Raw genomic sequence first — 23,272 nt, 5'->3', positions numbered from 1 at the left:
ATCTCTCTACACTGTTAAGTGTTTGATTAGAAAATCAATAATAGAGCCGGAGCTCTGATACCAATTGAAGGTGAGAAAAACAAGAAAGGGGGGTTTGAATTGTTTGGAAAATAAGCGCTTTTTCAAAATGAAAACCACACAATGATTTTATACTGGTTCGCTTATAACACAAAGCTACTCCAGTCCACCCGGTCAAGGTGATTTCGCCTTCAACAAGGACTTAATCCACTAATCTTGAAAGATTGATTACAAACAACGTCTAAGAGAAAGATCTCTTAGTCCTCTCAGGTATATAGACTACACAGAGTCACTTGAGGAAATAAACAAACAATAGATAAAAGATTTATGTAATCTAGAGTGCTTCTAAGATAAGCAAGTATTACAATAGTAAGAACAAAGTGATTCACGTTATAAGCAAAAGCTTTGTGAAGATTTAGAGAGCAAGAGTGTTTTCTTGAGTGTTGATGTTTCAGTATAATTTTTCCTTGTATATGTTGTGTGTAGAATGTTGATTTGCAGTCCTTTATATATAGAAGAGTAGTAGTGGTTGAAACTGGTGGATATTAAAATGAATTTACGCCATCACTTAAATAGCTTCTGCAGGATAACTTTCTCTCCTTGAAAAGACTACTTACCACATATAGTATTTTCTTTATTGAAATTGGAGATTAACGTCTCTTTCTGTATTAGGAAATCCATTTGCAAATCTTTACTTGACTTTAACGTTACTCTTTCATAATTAGCAATTCCATGATCAGAGTCTTGGTGTATCTGAGAAACTTGGAGTCTTGCTTCTGATGTTGATCTCTTTTGGATTCTGATGGATTCTTCAGATAGCACTGACAAGTTCTGGAGTTTAGAGATAGCGTTGATCAGAGTCAGAACTTCTAGAGCCTACTTCTTGTTCAGATGCTTCTGATACTTTGCTGTTTTGCTCAGAGTTAGACTTTCTTGAACGTGTTTCTACTTCAGATGCTTCTTATCTTCTGATAATTTGTATCTGATCTGGTTATGTATCTGATGACATCATCAGATCTCTTCCTTCTTTCTTTAGAACCCTGCACACTTAGAAACTTTTCGTTAGGGTGCCATTTTTGGTTTCATCCTTTGTTATCATCAAAATCAAGGAATCTGTTGTAGAACAATTTTTGTTCTTACACACCCGTGTGGAGGAACATGGCCCGTGTTGTTGCCTCTGTAGCTTGTGCTGAAAATAATTATAATGGAGAGCAACACGGGCACCCGTGTGGTGACACACGGTCGTGTTGATTGGACATAGCTTGGAAACCCTAACTTTTGCTTTGTGAACCGATTATGCTCATTAAGGGTAGTTTGGACCTTTTGCTTGGAAGAGATTCATCTGAAGCTATAAGAAGGCTTGGAAGAGAAAGAAGAAGGCACTTTTTGACGGACGAAAGAAAACATTGCATTGGAGAAGATAGCTAATACGAAGGATTTGAAGACGGCGAGATTCAAGGGCATCAACCATTGAAGATCAAAATCTCCTAATTCTTTGTAATGTCTAATCTTTACATTATGAATTCTTTAAGTACTATGAGAGGCTAAACCCCCTGATGCTAGGGGGTGGTCCTGATGTTATCGCATGTTATGAATTTGAACAAATGATTTCTTGATTACTATGTTACTTATTTCAATTCAATTGTGTGATGTTATTATGCTTTTGTATCAGACAAATACAAATTGATATATGACTTTCAATAACAGGATTGTGATTGTTAGGGTTTTCACACAATTGGGTTTATGAATGCATCATCTAGGACTAGTAACTTTCGTAAATCACTGTAAACCTTGATATAATGTATGATTAAAACCAATGATTAATTGAATGGACATTTGAGTAAGAATTGGTAGTTTAATAGTTTCTTCCTTAAGGACTTAAGTAAGAACATTCTGAGGTTAGGTGATTGAATGTTTCATATGTATTAAGGAAATCTTGACTGAATTCATAACTGGTTAAATCAACCACCCACCCTAGCATCTTTTATCTCAATCAATTACTTTTACTATTTTTGTGTTTACTATTATAAATTCCAAAAAAACCAAACCATTATCCTTTTGTTCTGATAGAATCAAATTAAAATAAGTATTTCCTACGCAATCCTTGAGATCGATACTTGGAAATAAAACTCCTTATTACTACATCGATAAAAATAGTACACTTGCTATTTTTCCGATCAATAAGGTTTATGTTTTTTTAATGCTACTAAATTAATCAATCCGTACATGATTATAGGGTCGACAGATCGAAAGGTAAAATATAGGGCCCTCAGCTATGTCCTGGTGAATGATGAATTGTTCAAAAAGACAGCTGAAGGAGTTTTGCTAAAGTGCCTGGGAGAAAGTGAGGCATATGTGGCTGTGTTGAGTGTACATAGTGGAGCGTGTGGGGCGCATCAAGCGGGACTGAAGATGAAATGGCTTTTGATGCGCTCAGGAGTTTATTGGCCTTCAATGTTGATTGCATTGAATTTGCTAAAAGTTGTCAAGAATGCCAATTGCATGGGGGCATACAGCATGTGCCTGCAAGCGAGTTGCATACAATTGTGAAGCCCTGGCCTTTTCGAGGGTGGGCATTGGATGTGATTGGAGAAATAAAACCAGCTTCGTCGAAACAACAAAGGTATGTTTTGGTCGGTATCTACTATTTCATAAAATGGGTCGAAGCCGTAGCATTGACAAGCGTAGATCAAGAGGCTGTGATAGACTTTGTCCAAAGTCACATCATATGCAGATTTGGTATCCCAGAAACAATTACAACTGACCAAGGGTCAGTTTTTACTGGTCGAAAAGTGCAAGACTTTACAAAAGAGATGGGAATCAAATTATTGACTTCTACCCCTTATTACGCGCATGCAAATGGCCAAGTCGAAGCGGCCAATAAAGTGATCATTAGCCTAATAAAGAAACATGTAGGCAAGAAGCCAAGAAATTGGCATAAGACGTTAGATCAAGCTTTGTGGGCATGTCGAACGTCGCCAAAAGAAGCAACCGGAACAACTCCATTTCGACTGGTGTATGGGCACGACGCAGTGTTACCGGTAGAGGTTCAGGTTCATGCAGTTAGAATCCAGAGGCAACATGAAATACCTTCTGAAGACTATTGGAGCATGATGGCAGACGAACTGGTCGAGCTAGATGAGGAAAGAATGTTAGCCTTGGATTCATTACAAAAGCAGAAAGAAAAAGTCGCCAGAGCCTACAATAAGAAGGTGAAGGGCAAAATCTTTATTGTCGATGATTTAGTTTGGAGAGTGATCTTGCCTATGGATAGAAATGATAGAGTTTTGGGCAAATGGTCCCCGAATTGGGAAGGACCATTTAAGGTTTTGCAGGTTTTCTCTAATAACGCATACGAGGTCGAAGAGTTGGCACCAGATAGGCGAATCTTGAGGGTAAATGGAAAATATTTAAAAATGTATAGGCCTCTCCTTCAAGAGGTCAAGATTTTGACAGGCTAAATGGTTGTCGAATAAACCAGGTTGGAGAAAACTATGTTTGAAACCAGCTATAAAAGCACAGAAAGTTAAATATACACAGTGCTGGAAAATAAAATATTGGCATAAAAATTGGCAAAAAAGCCATTGTCAAATATTACATAAAAAATAAAATCGGTTAAAGTTGACCGAATCTAGATTGAAATGATTGAAATTCAAGGTTGTAGTGCAGAGACTTAGGTTCCAAGTTGTCGGCCTGAACTTTAAGCTGTTTAAGCTTCTTTTCAACGTTGGAAAGTTCTTCAGCTATAGCCAAGGCATCGTTGGTGGTTTGCTCCACAGTATCTTGGGCCGGCTTTATAACCTTGTCGACAATACACGATTCCTCCTCAGTAATTGACTCCAACTCACTGTCCAAAGCAGCAATTTGACACCGAAGGTCATCAATTTGCTGGCGTATCTCAGCAGCTCTTGTTTGTTTGGAGGCCAATTTCTTTTTCTTCTCCTCAATCGTTCCCAACATTTTGGTGACCTCTTCGTCGGCCTTTATCACCAATTCCCATTTCTCCTTCACAAAGGCCTCTGTAGTTACAATCTGGTGTTCATTTTCCCTAACGTTGTCGAGATGACGCAGCATAGGAACCAAAAGTTTTTCTAAAGCGGCCATTGCACACTTAGCATACTCAGACAGGTGAAGCTCTTTGAGTTGGGCAAGCACATGCAAGAGTTCTGGACCGACAACAGGTTCACTCATAAGCACATGGGGGGAGATCTGGATTCAAGGCGTGAAAACGAACCTTGTCCATTAGAGATTTGACCTTTGTCGCTTCAGAACCCATCTTACCAGAATGGTGAAGCTGCTCAGAATCTGAAGAAGCATCACGTGATCTTACTAGGCTACGAAGCCTAGCAATTGCTTCTAGAGCAGAAGGCTTTATTGCCAGCCCCTGGGAAGATGAAGGGGAAGTAGTTGATAGAGGAGTAGTTTGAGAAGGCTGGTATTTTACGATGCTAACATCCCCTGGTCCCCTTGAATCCTGCAAAGGCAAGGAAGCTGAAGAAAGACTAGAGTCAGAACTAGTCGAACTGGAATCCATGTGCGTTGCAGGGATAGTGACTGAATCAGAGTCACTATCACTAATCTGGATAGGGAAGCCAATGAACTCACCAGCAGTGTTGATAGAGGGTGCTTGGTGAGATGGAGAAGAAGTCGGCGACGAGGGAGTATAGTCTGCGACATGGTGAGATGGCTCACCAGAAGCATCAGCCTGTTGTAAGAGAAAAAAGATGTTTGTAAGAAAAGTCCAGTAATTCAAGGAAAAGGATAGTAAAATGAGTGATTACCTGTGTCGGTGCAGGGAGAACGACATCCGGATTTTCTTTCTCCAAGACAGCAACAACAGGGGTGTTGGTCGACTTCGAAGTCCCCACAGCTGGATCAGGGACTTTATTAAGGATAGACATGTCGACCACAATAGTGTCGGCGTCTAAAGAAGGAGCCTATGGAGTGAGCACTTTGTGGTGTTTTTTCTTCCTGGCTTCACCACTCCTAGAGGGAGAATCACACTTCTTCCTTTTATGGCCCTGATGGCCTTTGGATTTGTGGAAGTGTTGAGAAGATGGCTGAGTCGGCTGTGGAGTCGACTGAAGACATGAAGAGAGGTTATAAGCAAATATTCTAGTCAGAAGATCAGACAAGCCGACAAGAAATACCTCAGGTCCTGTGGCAATAGAACATTTATGTTTTTTGGATTTCTTGGATTGAGAAGAGACAGGTGGATCTGCCGAACGTGGTTGACCCTGCACATAAGTAAGAAGTTAAAGACCACGTATTATTTTCCTTAGAGAAATCACAGGGTTGAGTGAGATTGCTACATATAGGTGCATACCGAAGAACTGGGTTTTTTCAAAACTTGGGCAATGGGTCGCTCATCATCATCAGAGGATTTCTCAGGAGCAGCCTGCAAGAGTGGGAATGACAGTTAAGAATAAATACCAAAGTAAAAGAAAATGGCAAATCATCCAGAGTTGAACCTGAGTCTCTTGTGTCAAAAGGATAGGTTTATTGGCAGAAACGTGATCCACAGGGTCTATGGGGATTGCTGTAAAGAAACATAGAAAATCAAATAAGCGACAAAATCCAAATAAAATGAGATGTTTGTCATGATTAGATGACGTCAGCAGCATGAGACAAACAGGTGTACCACTAAGTAGAAGTGGAAGCGGTGAAGAACAAGTCGACATCTCAAAGATGCCATTATCTCACAAAAAGTCGACAGTCGAAAATGGTATCTCTGGGGGGCATTTTGTTACCACAAGAAATTGATAGGGTATGCTGAAGGCGTAATCAATGAAAATGCCTTATGGATTTAAGGATTATACCCCACCAAGGGGAGGTTTGAAAGCCCAAGATAAACAAGAGCTGAGAAAACCACAAGTTACTAGAAGATGCAACCGACAGAAGAATCATGTTTGGTCGAAATCCATTCTGTCGACTGAATTGAAGATTGGGACTTAAGAAATTATTGGTTATGTCAAACACATAGGAGATGGTGTCGACCTAAAATACCTGAGCGGGAGAAGTTTGAAATTCAAAATGACTAGCAGTTACAGGGAGAATAAGCGCCAAAATATGGAGCAGTTTGTAGATCGTGTGGCACGACGTCTGTTATTTTTCAGAAGTTTTGCTTGTAGGCAATTTCTTTAGTTTATTATAAATAGGGGATCCCACAGAGGACTCGGGGTGTTCACTTTGTACCAAAATCACTTGTAAAAAACTTCACATTCCCAACGCGAGGAAGCAAGAGTTTTTAAGAGTGCTATGTACGTGAATCACCACATTCATTTCAATGCAACTTCCTTATTTTTCAATTGTTCCCGTTGAACACTTTATTTTAATTTCATTTACGCTTGAGTTATCATTTTACGTTGTCGTCTACGCTGTCGACACTGATTCTATTACGATAATAGAATTCACAAAAAGCGTGTTCGTCGTGTACGTCTTTTGAATGTTGTAGTGATGTCGGTCACGAGTCACCTATAGGCTATATCATCATTATCATTTCGTGTGGAAAAAACCTGTGCTTATTCAATACTTTGTCAGAAGTCGTTTCTCACAAAGTTAATAGTCTGTCGAATTGAATAAGTCACCCTGTTACACTAGCACATGTCTTAGGATCAACTGGTCGATCTTGCAAGTAACCCTTAGTTTTAAGGCTTAGGGAGGACCAACGGTTGTTTACCAATTTTCACAGTAAACAAAGGTTATGAACAAATCTAACAAGTTATACACTTGATGTTGCACTTGTGTAAATAAGCTGTGTAAATGGGTTGGGTCAGCACACAAAATTTGATCAAACTCACCCCAAAAAATCTTTAAAAATGGGTTGAGTCGGATAATGGGGTGAATATGGGTTTAAAAACTAAAAAATCCATTAAAAAAATTGGATTTTGGATAAAATCAGACCCAAACAAAAAAAATTCACTGAATCACTAATCAAACATTTATTATTATAATTTTAATAATATTTATGAATATTAATTTAGTTGTTGAGATTTTAGTCTCTTAACCTTTACTATTTTAGTGAATCATAACTTTAACTAATTTTGAATGTTTCACTCTTTAGTTATTTTGATGGTAATAAAATTTTATGTCATACAACTTTAGTTTGTTGCTAATATTTTAAGATAATTTTTATTAGTTGATAATATTATTTATTTATTTTTATGATATATAGTAAAAATATGTTATCTAATTTTTTAAAAAAAATAAAAATATTGAGCAATTTTTATGAAAAAAATATGATGATTCATCATTTAATCATTTAATATTAATTAAACAGAAAATTTATTTGGGCAACTCACTATCCAATCCAACTCAACATAAGAATTAGTGGGGTTTGCTCGGTCCATTGATGTAATCACCCAAACCGAAATATCCTATATAAATTAGGTAAAGTTTGGTCAGACAAAACCTAAACCAACCCATGTAGTCCCTTAATGTTAAAAGATGAACTCATGGTAGTTGAACTCATGCTAGCAAGTAAAATGATTGGATACATTTTTATTTAAATTATATTAAATGGATTAAAAAATCCTTTATTCATTTACATTCCTCTGAAAATTTAGTAAAAAAAAATTAATCCATCCATTATCCATTTCATACATTTAGAGCACCGTGTACAAGAAATTCAACCGTTAATCTTTCTATAAATATTTTTTTTATTATTTGAACCTTTCTAAGCAATCTTACTTAGAATTCCAACTTGCATGACCTTGAGTGTTGAAATAAACTGTATAATGCTCATCCCTGAAGTTGAATAATGGCTCTAAAAGAAAATCCTGGTATGGACCTTTAGCCACAAAGCTAACAGGATGGTATTGCTTTAATCCTTTCCCAAAAACAAAACTTGTTGCTTGGTTAAAACTAGCTTCAGAATCAGACTTGCACTTGAGCTTAAGTCCTGAACCAGAGCTCATATCGCTGTGCACGTAACAGTCTTTATTGGTTTTTGATTCTAAAGATACAGTTTGATTTCGTCCGTCCAATCCTGGTACGACTAGAAAATCCGAAGAAGGCCCGCTGAGGGAGGAATCTACAATGATAAGAGGTTGGTCTGGTCCTTGGTGACTTACAGTATTTCCAGGTAGATCAATTGGTTCTAAAACCACTGATTTACTAGTAGAATCTTTTTGGATAAGTCTAAAGGTGGCGTGAAGAGCGATATCAGTGCCCGGTGCAGGTAAGTTTTGCATTGTGAGTGATTGGTTTGAGTTTGTTATAACAAAAGTTGAGTTATTAAAGTCTTGTGACAAAGAAACTAGTTGGTTGTTGTAACCGGAAGGAATTGGAGTAATCAAGTCTGCAAAAGACGTGTTGGCACCAACTTTAATGTCCCAATTTTTGTAGGTATGACCCGCGAGAAGATACGGTCCATAAAGAATTGCTTGAAGAGATGCAAATTCAGGTCTTTCATCTGAAAACAAAATAACAGCAATGTAAACACATTGTTTCATGAAATATATGTATATTTCATTCATAGAGATTGTCTTGTAAAGCTACCTTTTATGGCTTCTGTTCGGATGATAAGAGGCAACTGAAGGGTCAACTTGTCATCGGCACTCCACTGTCGCGTGATTGACAAAAAATTCCCTATAGGTTAAGATAGTAAAATATTACTTTCATGTTTCAAATTTTAAATTTTCCTGCTATAAGAGAATACATAATTAAGTATAGTTTACTGGCGTGTATGAGTGTGTGTCCTGACATAAATATGAACGGTCTAAGGGCTTGTTTTTTTCGTCGTTTTTCTTTTTGGTGATTAAATATTCTAGCATCTAACGGAAGTAAAGACGGATTCAAACCTGGAGCTGGCAGAGATAAAGTTTCAGTATTCAATATCGCCTTGGCACCATTGGCAAGAGTCCAAGATGGTAGACGAAAGTTCAATGTTGACGAAGTCCCATTTTTCTGCGGAGATCAAGTTTTTGAAATGATAGGTTGTAGAAGGAAAAATATGGAAGATCTTATACTACATGTCTTGCTGGTTTCTTAAATAAGGCTCAAAAAATGGCATTATAGATTTATAATAGGTACCTTGTTAGGAGAGAATGTAAACGTAACTCGTAGGTAAGGGTCCGACGAAGCAGCTGGAACAACTGTCTGTGTGAGCAAAACATTCCCAGATTTCCAATTAAATGAACTTGATATGTACTGAATGATGTATAGACTAGGATTATTCACTTCCTCTTCAAAATAAATAGAATCTCCGAGCTTTGAGAATGATTCAATTCCTAATGACAAAGGAAAAATAAATTGAGAATAGCACTCTGGTAAGAGAATTGAGGAGTTTACAACAAATATTACTCTCTCGGCTTCATATTAAGCTGCGTGTTCGTTGATGAATACATGAATGCGGGAGTTAAATGAGTGCAGTGAACCCGATTAAAAAATTAGCACCTGCGGTGATTGTAATAAAAAGTGTTCATAATCTTAAAAAGAGTATGCAGATTCCCACCTGTTCCGTAGCAGCACCAGAAAGAATTAAATGGTGTTCCCCAACCATGATAAGATTTAGCTTTGGATTGCCCACGACCTAGAGGAAGCATATAAATCATCACCCCAGGATCTGTTCCTCTTTGAACGCCGAGTACACCATTCGTTAAAGCGCGCTCATAGTAATCTGCATAAGAGACTTCTTTGGTCCATCTGAACAGGTGGCGTGAAACCTGAAATCAATATTTGAGAACATGAATACTTCAACAGAAATAGACAATGAATCATCGCAGAAGTAGTATGTTACACTGAAATAGGAACACATCCAAGCATAGTTCATAAATCTTCCCTCTTCCAACTATTTATAGAAACTACGAAAACCTTCTCGAGGATTACATGATGAACTAATCGAATGATGAGTGGTTGGTTTATATGGTTGTACCTTCAACATATTATAAGTCGTGCACGATTCTTCATTCTCTGTTGACAGGGCATTTGCCATTCTCTTTGGATCACTCCTGTTCAATAGATGAGATAAAAGACTTCAGAAAGAAATCTAGAACTGATTAAAATAAACGAACCGAAACTTACTACTCGATTTTCTTTAAGAAATCAAATTCTATGTATAATTTAACATGCAAATGAAAAAAACTGAAACATCGTAATACCAGAACTCCCCGACTGATGTCCCTCCAGTTGCATAGCTGTGTGAAGAGTTTACAATGCTCATAAAGAATGTCCCAATATCCTAACACCAAAACGCGAGAACTATTCTTAGAAAATTGATTATTATCATCAAGTTATGCCTCCAAAACATTAAAATTGGAAAAATAAATAAATTAGTAATCTACAATGTGCATGAGGAACTCACCTTATAAATTGAATCACCCGTGACTTCATACCGCATTTGAGCTCCAACAACAATTGGGATATGCGTATTAGAATGAAATCCAGCTATGTCATTTGCCTACATGAAATATAAGGAATTAACTTAAAGAACAGTTGCAACATGTTGAAATTTACAGCCAAAACTATATATACCTGAATTGTGTCATAAAAATATCAATTAGTTACCTCTAGTGCAAGCAACCCTAAAAAGCATGGTTTGTCGAAAAGGTGAGCCAACAATAGATGCTTTGAATCCCCCTGCATATTTGTATAACAAGAAAGACTTAGTTCAGAATAACGAAGAGCCATGTGCTATAATCAACTTTGGATAAAAAGCAATATCTGTCCATTTCTATCTATACTTAACATAGTTAACCTACCGTTACGCTATATAATTTGTAAAGGACATCATTCATTCCTCCAGTTTCCTCATTCAAGGAATCATAGTGTCTATGTACAGTATACTTTGCTATTACATTCATCACTCGGTTGTAAAAGTAATCGACCATCCATGTCAACATTTTTAGAGCTTGAGGATTTCCACCTTTAACATGTTGATCCAACAACCCATCCATGATCTGTCAAAATTGAGTAATTGAGATCACACAATGTTAAGGCCAAAAACACTCACACTAGTCAAAATCTAGCTTTTCTTATATTATACCTTGTGAATGGTGTAATAGGGAGCCCAAACAGGTTCAATAGCTTCGAATCGATCAAAAAACTCATCTGGAAATGCAGATAGATATCCTGTTCCAATTTTCTCCTGACAAGCGGATAAACCGGTAACAAGATTCGACATTTTCTCCTTCAGACTATCGTTCTTCGTGCTGGCCCACATTAGAGCCGATGCACTCAAGTAATGCCCTTCACATTATCAATCATAAATTAAGATTATACAGAAATAACCGGCAAACTGACAAAATTGCAACCAGGATATGAATAAAACAAAATTTACCGACAAAATGTCCTCTGAGTTCCTGATCAGGAGTCTCCCATCCACCATAAGGTTTACCCGGAGTCGGTAATCCCGCCGTCTTCCTGAAGCTCCAAATCAAACTATCAACATCCAACATCAACAGATACTCCAAATTAGTCTGCTGTGCATCAGCATGAACAGAACCATCCAGTAACCTCACATCCTCAAGAGGAACTTCTTTGAGAAATCCAACAGGTGGCTTAAACACACCCAAATTCTTAATATTCCTATACATAACACTCCAACCGCGTAGGTGTTCTTCTGATAAGAACTTCCTTGGCAACAAATCTCCCCAAGCTGAATCATCAGTTGGTGTTACATGATAGTGAGACATCATTTCTCTCTTCCATGTCTCATTCTTTGATACCCCTAACTCATATCGCAACGTGTGCGATTGAGTCGGAGCGTTTGTGCATTCCCTTCCAAAAGCACAACCACACAGCATAAAGGCCACAAAAACATACACAACAAGAGCCTCCATCTTCCTGAAAAATTCAAAGTCAAAACAACAATAGATTAACTTATTTCACCTTATCTAGTACTAGAATAATCAATTGTGAAAACAGCTTATCATAATAAGCACTTATGCTATAGATTACTCACCAGAGAACCAATCAAAGTGGAGGTAAAATGAATGGAATTGGAAGGCAAACTAGAAATGTAAAACTGAATTGAAAGCAAAGAAATGGAGAAAAAACAATAAAAATGAATTAAACTTAAAGAGATGGAGTTGCTAAGTGAATGAAGTGAGAAAGACGTAACATGATTTGGAGTTTATAGAGACAGTGACAAACGTATGAACAACTGAGAGAAAGATTATGGTGGGAATGATTCTTTGCAGAAGGAAAAAAATCTAGAAGTTATGACTGTTTATCTTTGAGACACAACAGACAATCAATATTAATAGAAAACGACATTTAAATTTAATAAGGATTACTCCCTATTTTAATTTTTTTAAAATTTATTGAATCCTGAAACTTTATAGAATTAGAATATTAAAATTAAATTTTGATTTTGATTGGACTGAATACATGTTTTTGATTTTGACTGGACGGAAGTACATGTTTTTATCTGTTTTTATCGGTCGTTAATGTATTTTTTTCTCCTCTTTGTTGTATTATTACTTTTATTGGATTGTGGTTTAAATTACTTTCTTTATTAATTCCAACACTAATTTAAAAAAAGATTGAAACAAACTTAGAAATAAAAAATTTGTATAAAAGATTTTTAAACGTTATGTTATTAATGAATTTGAATTCACTTTTTCTTTTCATTCCTCTTTATTTCTCTTTTAATCTTTGCTGTCTCTCATCATTAGAAATTTTGTTTCAACTAATAAGAAAAGTATTTTATATTAACAAACAATTATTTTCTTTTTTTATTGGTTCAAATCAAAAAATGTTTTCTAATAAAGAAAAATATCAATAAACATTTAATATTATAAAAAGAAGTGATATTTAAAATGAAAAAGTAAATGATTTAATTGAAATGCAGTACAAAAGTATTTTATATTTATAATTACTGATTTGTTAAAAAATATTGTTTTTTATTATAAATACATGTAAAATAATACTATGGTGTAAAAATTTTCTTCCTTTTTCAAAACTTTATACCTTCTATTAAAGTCTCAAACTATGTATGAGAACATTTTTAATATGGATATGGTGTTTCAAAAGATTGGAAATACAATTGACGGTAAAAATTAATATGACTTGATTAATTTATTTTTCAAATTAGTGAATTAGAATTTTGACTTGAACTATCTAATTGTAATTTTTTATTAACATTTTGGGAGTGAAAAGATAAAATTGAAATAATATTTTCATTTTTTCGTGTTTTAACTTAAAATAAAAAACTTTTAAAATTTTCAGAATATTTCTTTCACAGTCTTGGTCTAACTCAAACACTTTTCTTTCTGAATCAATATTTATCCTTACATAGGAATAATTTTTATTTTTATTCAATTTATTTTTTTTGTTAAAAATATTGGAATATTTTATCATATAACTATATTCCGGTATTTATAAATATTCCGGTATTTATAAATATTCCAGTATTTTAATGCAACATATATTTTTATATTAATTATATTTGTTACTTATTGATTAAGTTTTATTCAATCAAAAAGGATAGATTATATAGATCATATTTTTATTTAAATTGTTATTTTTGAATTTTTTAAATAATTTTTTATAGTTTTCTTAGGTCTTTATTAACCTTTAATTATTTGATTCATTTTCATCTAATTTACATAATCTATAAATTTAATCTCTACATGTGCAAGCCACATCATTCTTTCTACTATGGGCATTATATCAAGATTCTCATTAATATTATCATTTTTAATAAACATATTAAGAAAATCCAATATACTTAAATTGCGGCCGGTAATACAAAATAATGGAGAAATAAAAGAGTTTTAGTTGATTAATGATAAAATTAAATTTAAAGAGAGAATCTTACTCCTACACCTTATCAACCCTTGACACCTGTCCAACTTCTTCCTCAACCTACCAATGATAAACCTTTTACATCTAAAGTGAACCAACTACTTTCAAGAAGGCCCCCAACATGAATTCTAGAATCAAGCTATGCTCGTTGAACTATAAGTCTTGTAGGCTAACAACAGTTGGATCATGACTCTATTACCTTAAAATAAGAGAGCAATAGGGTGAGAATTGGTGTACAGAATAAAATGACATGCTAATGGATCTATAGAGAGATACAAAGTCTGCTTGGTCGCAAAAGGGTACATATTGAAGGAATTGATTAAATGAACATTTTCTCTCCAGTTGCAAAAATGACTACTGTCGAACTTCTCTTAGCAATTGTTGCTTCAAAACATTGACATCTCATTCAACTTGATGTGAATAACGTGTTCCTCCAAGGTTACCTTGAGGAGGAGGTATACATGACACCACCTCCAAATTTCACTCCATTTATCCTTGATCATGTTTGCAAGTTGCAAACATCACTGTATGGCTTGAAACAAGCCACTCGACAACGATTTTCAAAATTATATATCTTTCTTGCTTCCTTACAGTACAAGCAATCTCCTTCAGACCATTCCTTTTTCACTAAAATAAATGGTCTCAATCACACTATTTTGCTTATCTATGTCGATGACTTGAGTCTCTCTGGAAATGACTTGGAAGAAATACGAACGTTAAAATCCAAACCTGACATTACATTCAAGATCAAAGACCTTGGAAACCTGCAAATTTTCTTAGGCACTGAGTTGGTTCGATCCTCATTTGGATTCTCCATTTGTCAAAGAAAATATCCCCTAGAACTTCTTCACGGTAGAAGTCTCCTTGGGGCCAAACCTTTTCTTACACCTATGACAGAATCTCATAAATATTTATCTTCTGATGAATCCTCTCCTATTGATCATACTGTGTACAAGAAACTCATTGGCATGTTAATTTATTTATGCTCCACTCAACCTGGTCCTAGTTTTTCTGTCCAACAACTCAGACAGTTCATGTCATTTCCAACAACCATTCATCTGCAAGCTGCTTATCGAATGCTTCGGTACATACAAAATATTCATCTCAAGGATTGTTCTTCTCATCCACTTCCAACCTTCACCTTAAGGCTTTCAGTGATTCAAAATAGGCCTCGTGCATTGATATTAGGCATTCCACTATAGGCTTATGCATATTTCTAGGAGACTTTGTCATCTCTTGGAAATCCAAAAAGCAAAACACAGTTTCACGCTCTTCATCTGAAGCTTAATATATAGCACTCACATCTACTGTTTGTGAACTCCAATGATTGACATATCTTTTAACTTATTTTAAAGTTCCATTCATTACCCATGCTCTCATATATCGCGACAACCAATCAGCTCGTCATACCGCTGCCAATGCCCCGTTTCATGAAAGGAGATAAATACTCATTTCTAAGCTATTTCAAGTATGACCAATTCCCAACTCTCCACAAATTGTAGACATTCTCACTAAGCCCCTTGATCCTTAATTTTTTTCCTTGATTCTATCTAAGCTAAGCACGTTAAACAACTTCGCTCCAACTTAAAGGAGGGTATTAAATGTCATTTTGTTAAGTTATTTTTTCTATTATAACAAATATAATATTTTTCTACTTTTTAAAAGTGTTAATTATTTTCAATTAGTCAGACACACAAATAATTAACCCTTATATATATTTGATCAATAAACAACATGATAATTAAGTCTCAATATATTTTCATTCAATAGATATTTCATATTCAATTACTAACTAATACTACTCACTTCCTTTTATTTTATTTATTAAATTTATTTATTAATAATAGTTAGTAAAATAATTATGTAAATTGAAATATAATAAATAATAGTATTTTATTAAAAAAATAATAGTAATTATCTTATAATCTAATCAAAGTTGTTTTAAAATTTTGAAAATATTGTGTATGTTATTCACAATTTGATATAAAATTCATATTTAATTAGGATTTAATTCTGACAAATCTATTATGATGTTCTAATTAACCATGATAAATTATGACTATTGTTATAATTTATCTTATATATTTTTAAAGACGGTCTTGATTTTAACGTGATAAATAAATTTAAAATAGAAATATTATAAAATTATGCTAATCTGTTAATATTTAAATACAAAAGTATTATTTAAAATGAAATGATTTTAATTCTTTTAATTTTTTGTCATAATTCTTTAACATGTGTTTTCAAGGCATATATAACATTTTAAAATTTCTTATAAGTTGATAAATTCAATCTAGAAGTATATTTTTTATTTTTATTTTTTAAATATTTTTTACATAATAACTTTTTGAATTGACGATGACCACAGTTGACAAAAAAAATCAACATTTCTTAAAAAATTTAACAACATTTTATTTTCAATACTAAATTTAAATTTAAAAACTTTAAAGAATCAAAATGAACTATGATGATGCTATAAGATATTTTTATCATCCGAACCAATTTTAAAAAAAAAACACTTGAGCAAGAATTACTTTCATTTAAATTGTTGAACCGTATCATGACCGCAACCTGCATGCATGTTTCGGTTGGTTGGTGGCACCTCTGCTTTTAACCAATGACATGGTGATGGTCGGATTACAGTATCACGTGATAGATTGGCATGTTATAAAGATGCATGTGTTGTTATGTTATACTTGTAGAAGTTCTCTTTGCTTTTGTAGTTGAAATTGCATTTGTTGTTGTCATCTTTCTTAAAGGAAGTTGTTATTGCATGACCTTATTTTGGAGCCTAAGAGCCTCCAAGTTATTTGTAGTTGTAGTGGAAAGCCTTTAAATTCTATTTTAGATTGAGCAAATTTTCTCTCATGTTTTTTTTACTGTGTGTTAAAATGTCATCATAACTAGATGAAGAAGGGGGATGCGGTAACAGATCGTGATAATAAATCAATGGGTATAGGTTGGTTGGGTAAAAAAAATTGGAGATAAGGAATGTCTAGGGTATGTGGTAAATATTCAAAAGATTCTATAGAGGAAAGAGATGGTGGTTTTTGTACAAGTAGTGAAGAAGGTGCATGAGTTGGTTGTTGCATATCAATGAAAGAGGTTCATGTGTTGGTTCTTACACATGTGGTGAAGGGATTACATGTGCCGGTTAATGCAAAAATGGTAAAAGGGGTGCATGTGATGGTTGTTGTACAAGTGATGTTTAGAGTGTAAGTGGTGGTTGAGGTGCAAATGATTGTTGTGATATAGGCGAATATGGTGGAGTAGAGTGGAGAAAAGTCATAGACAAAAGGTGAAAGTGGAATGTTGGGAGGTTTTCACATGGTAATTCATAACACGAGTTTGAATAAATGAAGTTTAGTTTTCTAAATAGTATGGATTCATTAAAAACAAAGATGAAACTCGTGTCGATAAGGAACATAATCGTCTTTTTTATATTATATGTAGATGACATATTGCTTCCTAGAAATGATGTTCCTACATTTCAAAAAGTGAAAACTATGCTTTTCTACGAAGGTTTTGGATGAAGAAATATATATATATATATATATATATATATATATATATATATATATATATATATATATATATATATATATATATATATATATATATATATATATATATATATATATATATATATATATATATATTAGGAATCGAGATTTATAGAGATAGTTTACAAAATCTGCTTGGCCTAAGTCAGAATATATATATAGGAAAAGTGCGTAGGCACTTTAATTTGCATGATTCCAAGACATGATTCATACTTATGCAACATGGTATGTGTTTATCAACACACAAAATCCCCTTCAACAATGGAAGAAAGAGATTGCACGAATAAGATCTCATATGCATCTGCAATAGGATCTATCATGTATGTCATGTTATGTATTGGACCAGATGTCTCGTATGCTTTAAGTGAAACGAGTAGGTACCAGTCTAATACTGGTGATGCTCATTGGGTTACTATAAAAAAAATATCCTTAAGTATTTGAGAATGACTGAGGACTCATTTTTGATATATGGAGGTCAAGAAGAACTCGTTGTAATAAGAACATTGATGTTAGCTTCCAAATAGATAAAGGTGACTTTAGATCGTAACATGATTTTATGTTTTGCTTAAATGGTAGTGTTATGAGCATGAAAAGTTAAAATCAAGATACATTTGTTGATTCTATAATCGAGGCCGAGTATATTGCTTCCTCAAATACAACAAAATGAAGTTGTTTGGATCAAGAAGTTCATTAGTGAACTTGGCATAATCCATGGCACTATCGATCCTATTAAACTATATTATGATAACAATGATGTCATCTCATAAGCTAATGAGCCTAGATCTCACTAGTGATCAAAACACGTACCGAGGCTCTATCATCTCATTCGAGAGAGAATAGATAGAATAGATATTAAGATATGCAGAGTACCAACACTTGACAATGTTGCTGACCCACTAAAAAAAGCCTCTTGCTTCGTAAAAGTATTATGGTCATACTAGATCTTTGGGTATTAGTTGTATGCCTAATTGACTCTAGTGCTAGTGAGAGGTTATTGGTCTAAGCCCTATAGGCCAATAGTTTTATTAGAAGTTGGTACTTATGTCGAGTTCTATATTAATAATGATAAGGTATTTCTTTATTATGTTTGTTTTTGCAAAGTAATAAAGTCCCTAAAATAACTAGTTTGTTTGATGAATCATTACATGTGACTTAATCATGAGAACCCATTAAACATAAGAACATCATTATTAAATTATATGTATTCCAGTTTTATTATGAAGTGAGATAATATTAAAGCATAAAGACTATTATATGGATAAAATGATGACCATATCTCAAAGATCATGGATAAAGAGTTATCAAGTATTTGCATATGTATCAATATTATAAGTAATATTTATACTAGATTGACACCATGAGAACACAACACATGATATTATGCAAGTGTCATAATTTATTTTCAAGGTGATAATGATTTATACCATCCTTTGACCTCAAACCACTATGAACCCTATATGTGTATTCGAGTACTTTATTGTCAATCAAATGTTGTTCATAACAGGATGACCATAAAGATGGTTGATGGGTACTCTACAAATATTACTGAGGGACATGAGTGACCTAGATGTAATTTTCCCATCATGTGTAATATGATAAATATCTAAGGGTCCAATATTAGATTGAATAAGGATGATACAATATATGTCTTTTGTTTAATATATACATAAGGGAAAAGGGTAATTGTATAAATAACCATTATCATGGAAAGATTTTGTCATATCACATGATATTTTTGTAACTTGGGTAGGAATGATGTGTTGCTAGATACCACTCACTATTTATTATATTAAATGTGTGATTTGATATAATTTCCAATGTCATGAGAACTCATAGGATCATATATATAAAAACAGATTGATGGGAGAAAATATATAAGTAAAACTTATTCTATCATGCAGTCTTGCAATGTACTAGCGTTAATTTGAGAAATGTGGTACACCTTAAGGTACTATGTACTTAAGTGCAATATGAAATACCATAAGGCATAATATACTTAAGTAAAATAAGGAACAATGTAAGATATGATGTACTTCAGTAAAATACAGAACACCGTAAGATACAACACACTTAAGTGAAATATGTAACAACCTACTTCCCGATTCAAATAAATAAATAAAATATAAATAATTAAATCAAGTAGGATGTCACATCCACATAATTTGAAGCTTCAAATTTTACTTCAACTAATATAAATCACATTGTAACAACGAAATTAAAAACAATTTGTGTTCGGCATCCAAAGCCTCACCTAAACATCTAAACAATAGTAGTTTAAAAGAACAACCCTTATTATTTAAAGATACATAACATGAAAAATACATAGGTAAAACAAACCCATAGATAAAACAACCCCGATGTTACGTATCAGAGCGACTCCACTAGAAGACCCGACCGATAGCAACATATTGTGCACCTTCAACTACTTAGGTACCTAACTTTATGTGCTCCAAAAGAAGTACAAACACAACAAACAAAAAAAGTGGTGATAAATACATTGATATAATTAATCGGTGCATAACATGCTAAGGATGATATTCACGCGTAATACACCACAATAATTCACAATACACATTCTCACCATAATTAAACATCACACGATATAATGAAAATGCAATGAGACTCCATAACTCGACCCAATGCATGTGGTACCAATTTTTTTATCAACGGTTTGTCATACGAACCTGATTCCCCCTTTAGAATCCCAAACTTCCCCTTCAAAGTTCCGGATAAGTTTAACATTCTCATTCAAACTTAAACTTATCTCCACCAACACAATAATTTATGAATGCATGGCATGGTAAAAAATGCAACTGATACACTTGTCATTATTCATGCCGTGATCCACAATTGATCATACAACTACAACCATGCATAACATAATCCAACCTTTTGGATTTAACAATCACAAGTGAACAAACAATTCAAATGATTCACCATGTCACAACAATTTACCGATACGAACTTCGTTATGATTCATTCTAAAACACACAAATATTATAATACATCATGGTCCACCATTGATCACTCGATCCATTTATCTAATATGTAGTCCACCCTTCTGGACTACCACTAACATCATTAACACACATTTCAATCATTCATGACACAACAATTAAATCACCGATACGAACTTCATTCATAATCATCATGTTTTTAAATTTTCTTCCACCTATTGTAACCCTTTGATAAATCCAATAAAATGATTTTCCTCCTAAATCAAAATTATAATACTCTTTCTCATCTAACCAACGCACTAAATCCCACCTTAAAACGTGACACGGATAAAAAATTATGACTAAAACCGTGCAAAGGATTTTTAAAAAATGATTCTATTTGGAAGGACTAAAACAATATGAATCAAACACATCCCAAACCCAAAATTCTATCCTATAAACATCCCTCACAATATTTTCAAGGATTTTCATCATCAACCATATATATATCAACAATTTATTCACCAAACACCAACACATCATCCCTTTACAATCTTCCATAATTTGTTTATCATGTTCATATCCCCAAAACCCTTATTCCATGATCATGACAGAAAAATTCGGCAAGCATCGTCACATCAAATTCATATAATAAGCAATGATTTATATATAACAATTATAATATAATCATTTCACCATACAAACATTTCAAATTACCAAAAATTTCAATAAAACATATGGTAAATATTAAACCTAAAAGGGAAAGACCCCTCACTACCCTCTCATAGATATAAACCCTTATAAGAATGGTTTTTCTCCCCTCTTACTTTAGATTGTTAAACTCAATTTCTTGAGAATGATGATTTTCTTGATCCTCTTAGCTTTTTCTCTTCTCTTCCTAACTCTCTGTTCCCCAAGTTTTCACATATTCTGCAACTTCCCCTCTTCTCACCTCCAATTCCTTATAACAATCAATTCTCTATTTTTACTTAAAACTTAATATTATTATTTTATTAAATCTAAACTAAATATTTATTTTAATAAATCCAAATCAAATATTTATTTTAATATATCACTGTAACAATAATAATTAAAATAAATATTTAAATATTAATTATTATTATTATTTATATAAATCATCTTAATTAAACAATAGTAACAAACACCACTTCTCCCACCACCCCCATTTTGCTCACACACCCCAAACACCTTAAATTCTAATTTCTAAGGTTGGTTTACTACACTCAAAGGTCTCCCCTAACATAACATAACATCACAACACACACAAATTGCACAATTATGTTAAGAAAATAAATAATAAAATTTTGGGGTGTTAGAACTCTCCCACACTTAAAAAAAATCTGTCCTCGAAAATTTACCCGGCGAGAAAAATTTGGGGTATGTGTCCTGCATCCGACTCTCTAGCTCCTAAGTCATATTTCCTCCAACTACTCCTCCCCAAACAACTTTCACTAGAGCAATTTCTTTGCCTATCAACTTCTTCAATTTTCGATCCTCAATTCTCACAGGCAATGCTTCTACCGTAAGGTTGTCCTTCACTTTCACATCATCCATCCTAATCACATGAGATGGATTGTGAATATACTTTCAAAGTTGTGATACATGTAACACGTCATGTAAATTTGAAAGATCGGGTGGTAAGGCCACTCTATAAGCAACAACCCCAAGTCTGTGAGAATTATTATATGGACCAATAATTTAGGTATTAGCTTCTTCAATTTCAGCGCATGTCCAATGGCCGTCACACGATTAACTCTAAGGAACACATGACCACCTTCCTTAAATTCAAAATATTTTCTTCTCGCATCATGATAACTCTCCTGCCTACTTTGTGTTGTTTTCATTTTATCTCAGATCATCTTCACATTTTTAGTAGTCTGTTGGACAATCTCCAATCCAAGTACAACACTCTTGCCCGATTCATACCAACACAAAGGTGTCCTACACCTCCAACCATATAATTCTTCAAATGACATCATTCCTATACTATAATGAAAACTATTATTTTAAGTAAACTCGATGAGAGACAAATGACCATCCGAAGTACCTCCTTGCTTAAGTATACAAGCCATCAACAAGTCCTTCAATGACTGAATAATTCTCCCAGTCTGCCCATCAGTTTATGGATGGTAAGCAGAACTCAACTTTAGTTTATTATCCAAAGCATATTGCAAACTTTCCCAAAATATGGATGTAAACCAAGGGTCTTTGTTAGAAACTATACTAAAAGGAATTCCGTGCAACTTCACTATCACACATATATAAATCTTAACTAACTCGTTTAAAGAGAAACTAATGTTAGTTAGAATGAAGTGTGTTGATTTTGTCAATCTATCAAAATCACCCATATAGTATTATGGACTCTAGGAGTATTCAGTAATCCCGTCACAAAGTCGATGGAAATACTATCCCACTTATACTCTGGAATGTCCAAAGGCTGCATCGAACCCGAAGGTTTCAGGTGTTCTACTTTTGACTTCTAGCAAGTCAAACACGCGTACACAAATTGTGCTACATCTCGCTTCATTCATGGCCACCAAAATATTATCTTGAGATCCTGATACATATTTGTATCCCCAAGGTGAATGCTGAAACTACTCTTATGACTTTCCTCATGAATTAATTTCTTCAGTTCAGGATTGTCAGACACACATACTCTACCTTAAAATCACCATATGTACTTTCATTCTCTGAAGATAATAGATCCACCAGCTTAACATCCAATTTTTTATTCTCACTGATCTTATTAAGGAATTCCTTTTTTACTTTAAACATACCCAGTATCACACTTTCCAGTGTCATTTCACAAACCATACTCATACCTATAAACTGTTCAATTAAATCCAATTCCCTAACCATCAATATAGACATATGGATAGACTTCTGACTTAAAGCATCAGCCGCGACGTTAACTTTACCTAGATGAAAATTTAAACCAAAGTTATAATCCTTCAGAAATTCCAATCACCTCATCTGCCTCATGTT

The 23,272-nt window shown here is 33.9% G+C and overlaps 1 protein-coding gene across 1 annotated transcript; it reads right to left on the bottom strand.

Annotated features, from left to right (window-relative positions):
* Positions 1–7,491: 7,491 nt before the first annotated feature.
* On the bottom strand, positions 7,492–12,203 carry LOC127108181 (uncharacterized). The gene is made up of 13 exons (XM_051045607.1): positions 11,921–12,203; positions 11,297–11,802; positions 11,003–11,205; positions 10,719–10,916; positions 10,525–10,596; positions 10,322–10,417; positions 10,119–10,198; positions 9,893–9,968; positions 9,473–9,683; positions 9,052–9,248; positions 8,820–8,925; positions 8,518–8,607; positions 7,492–8,431 (listed from the first exon to the last, which is right to left on the bottom strand). The coding sequence occupies exons 2-13, from the start codon at positions 11,796–11,798 to the stop codon at positions 7,704–7,706; spliced, it is 2,559 nt and encodes an 852-aa protein (XP_050901564.1). The 5' UTR covers positions 11,799–11,802; positions 11,921–12,203; the 3' UTR covers positions 7,492–7,703.
* Between the last annotated feature and the right edge of the window lie 11,069 nt (positions 12,204–23,272).

Source organism: Lathyrus oleraceus, chromosome 7 (assembly GCF_024323335.1).
Source record: "Lathyrus oleraceus cultivar Zhongwan6 chromosome 7, CAAS_Psat_ZW6_1.0, whole genome shotgun sequence".
NCBI lineage: Eukaryota > Viridiplantae > Streptophyta > Magnoliopsida > Fabales > Fabaceae > Lathyrus > Lathyrus oleraceus.
Note: the sequence above shows the minus strand (reverse complement) of the source record. Positions and strands in the feature narration are given on the sequence as shown.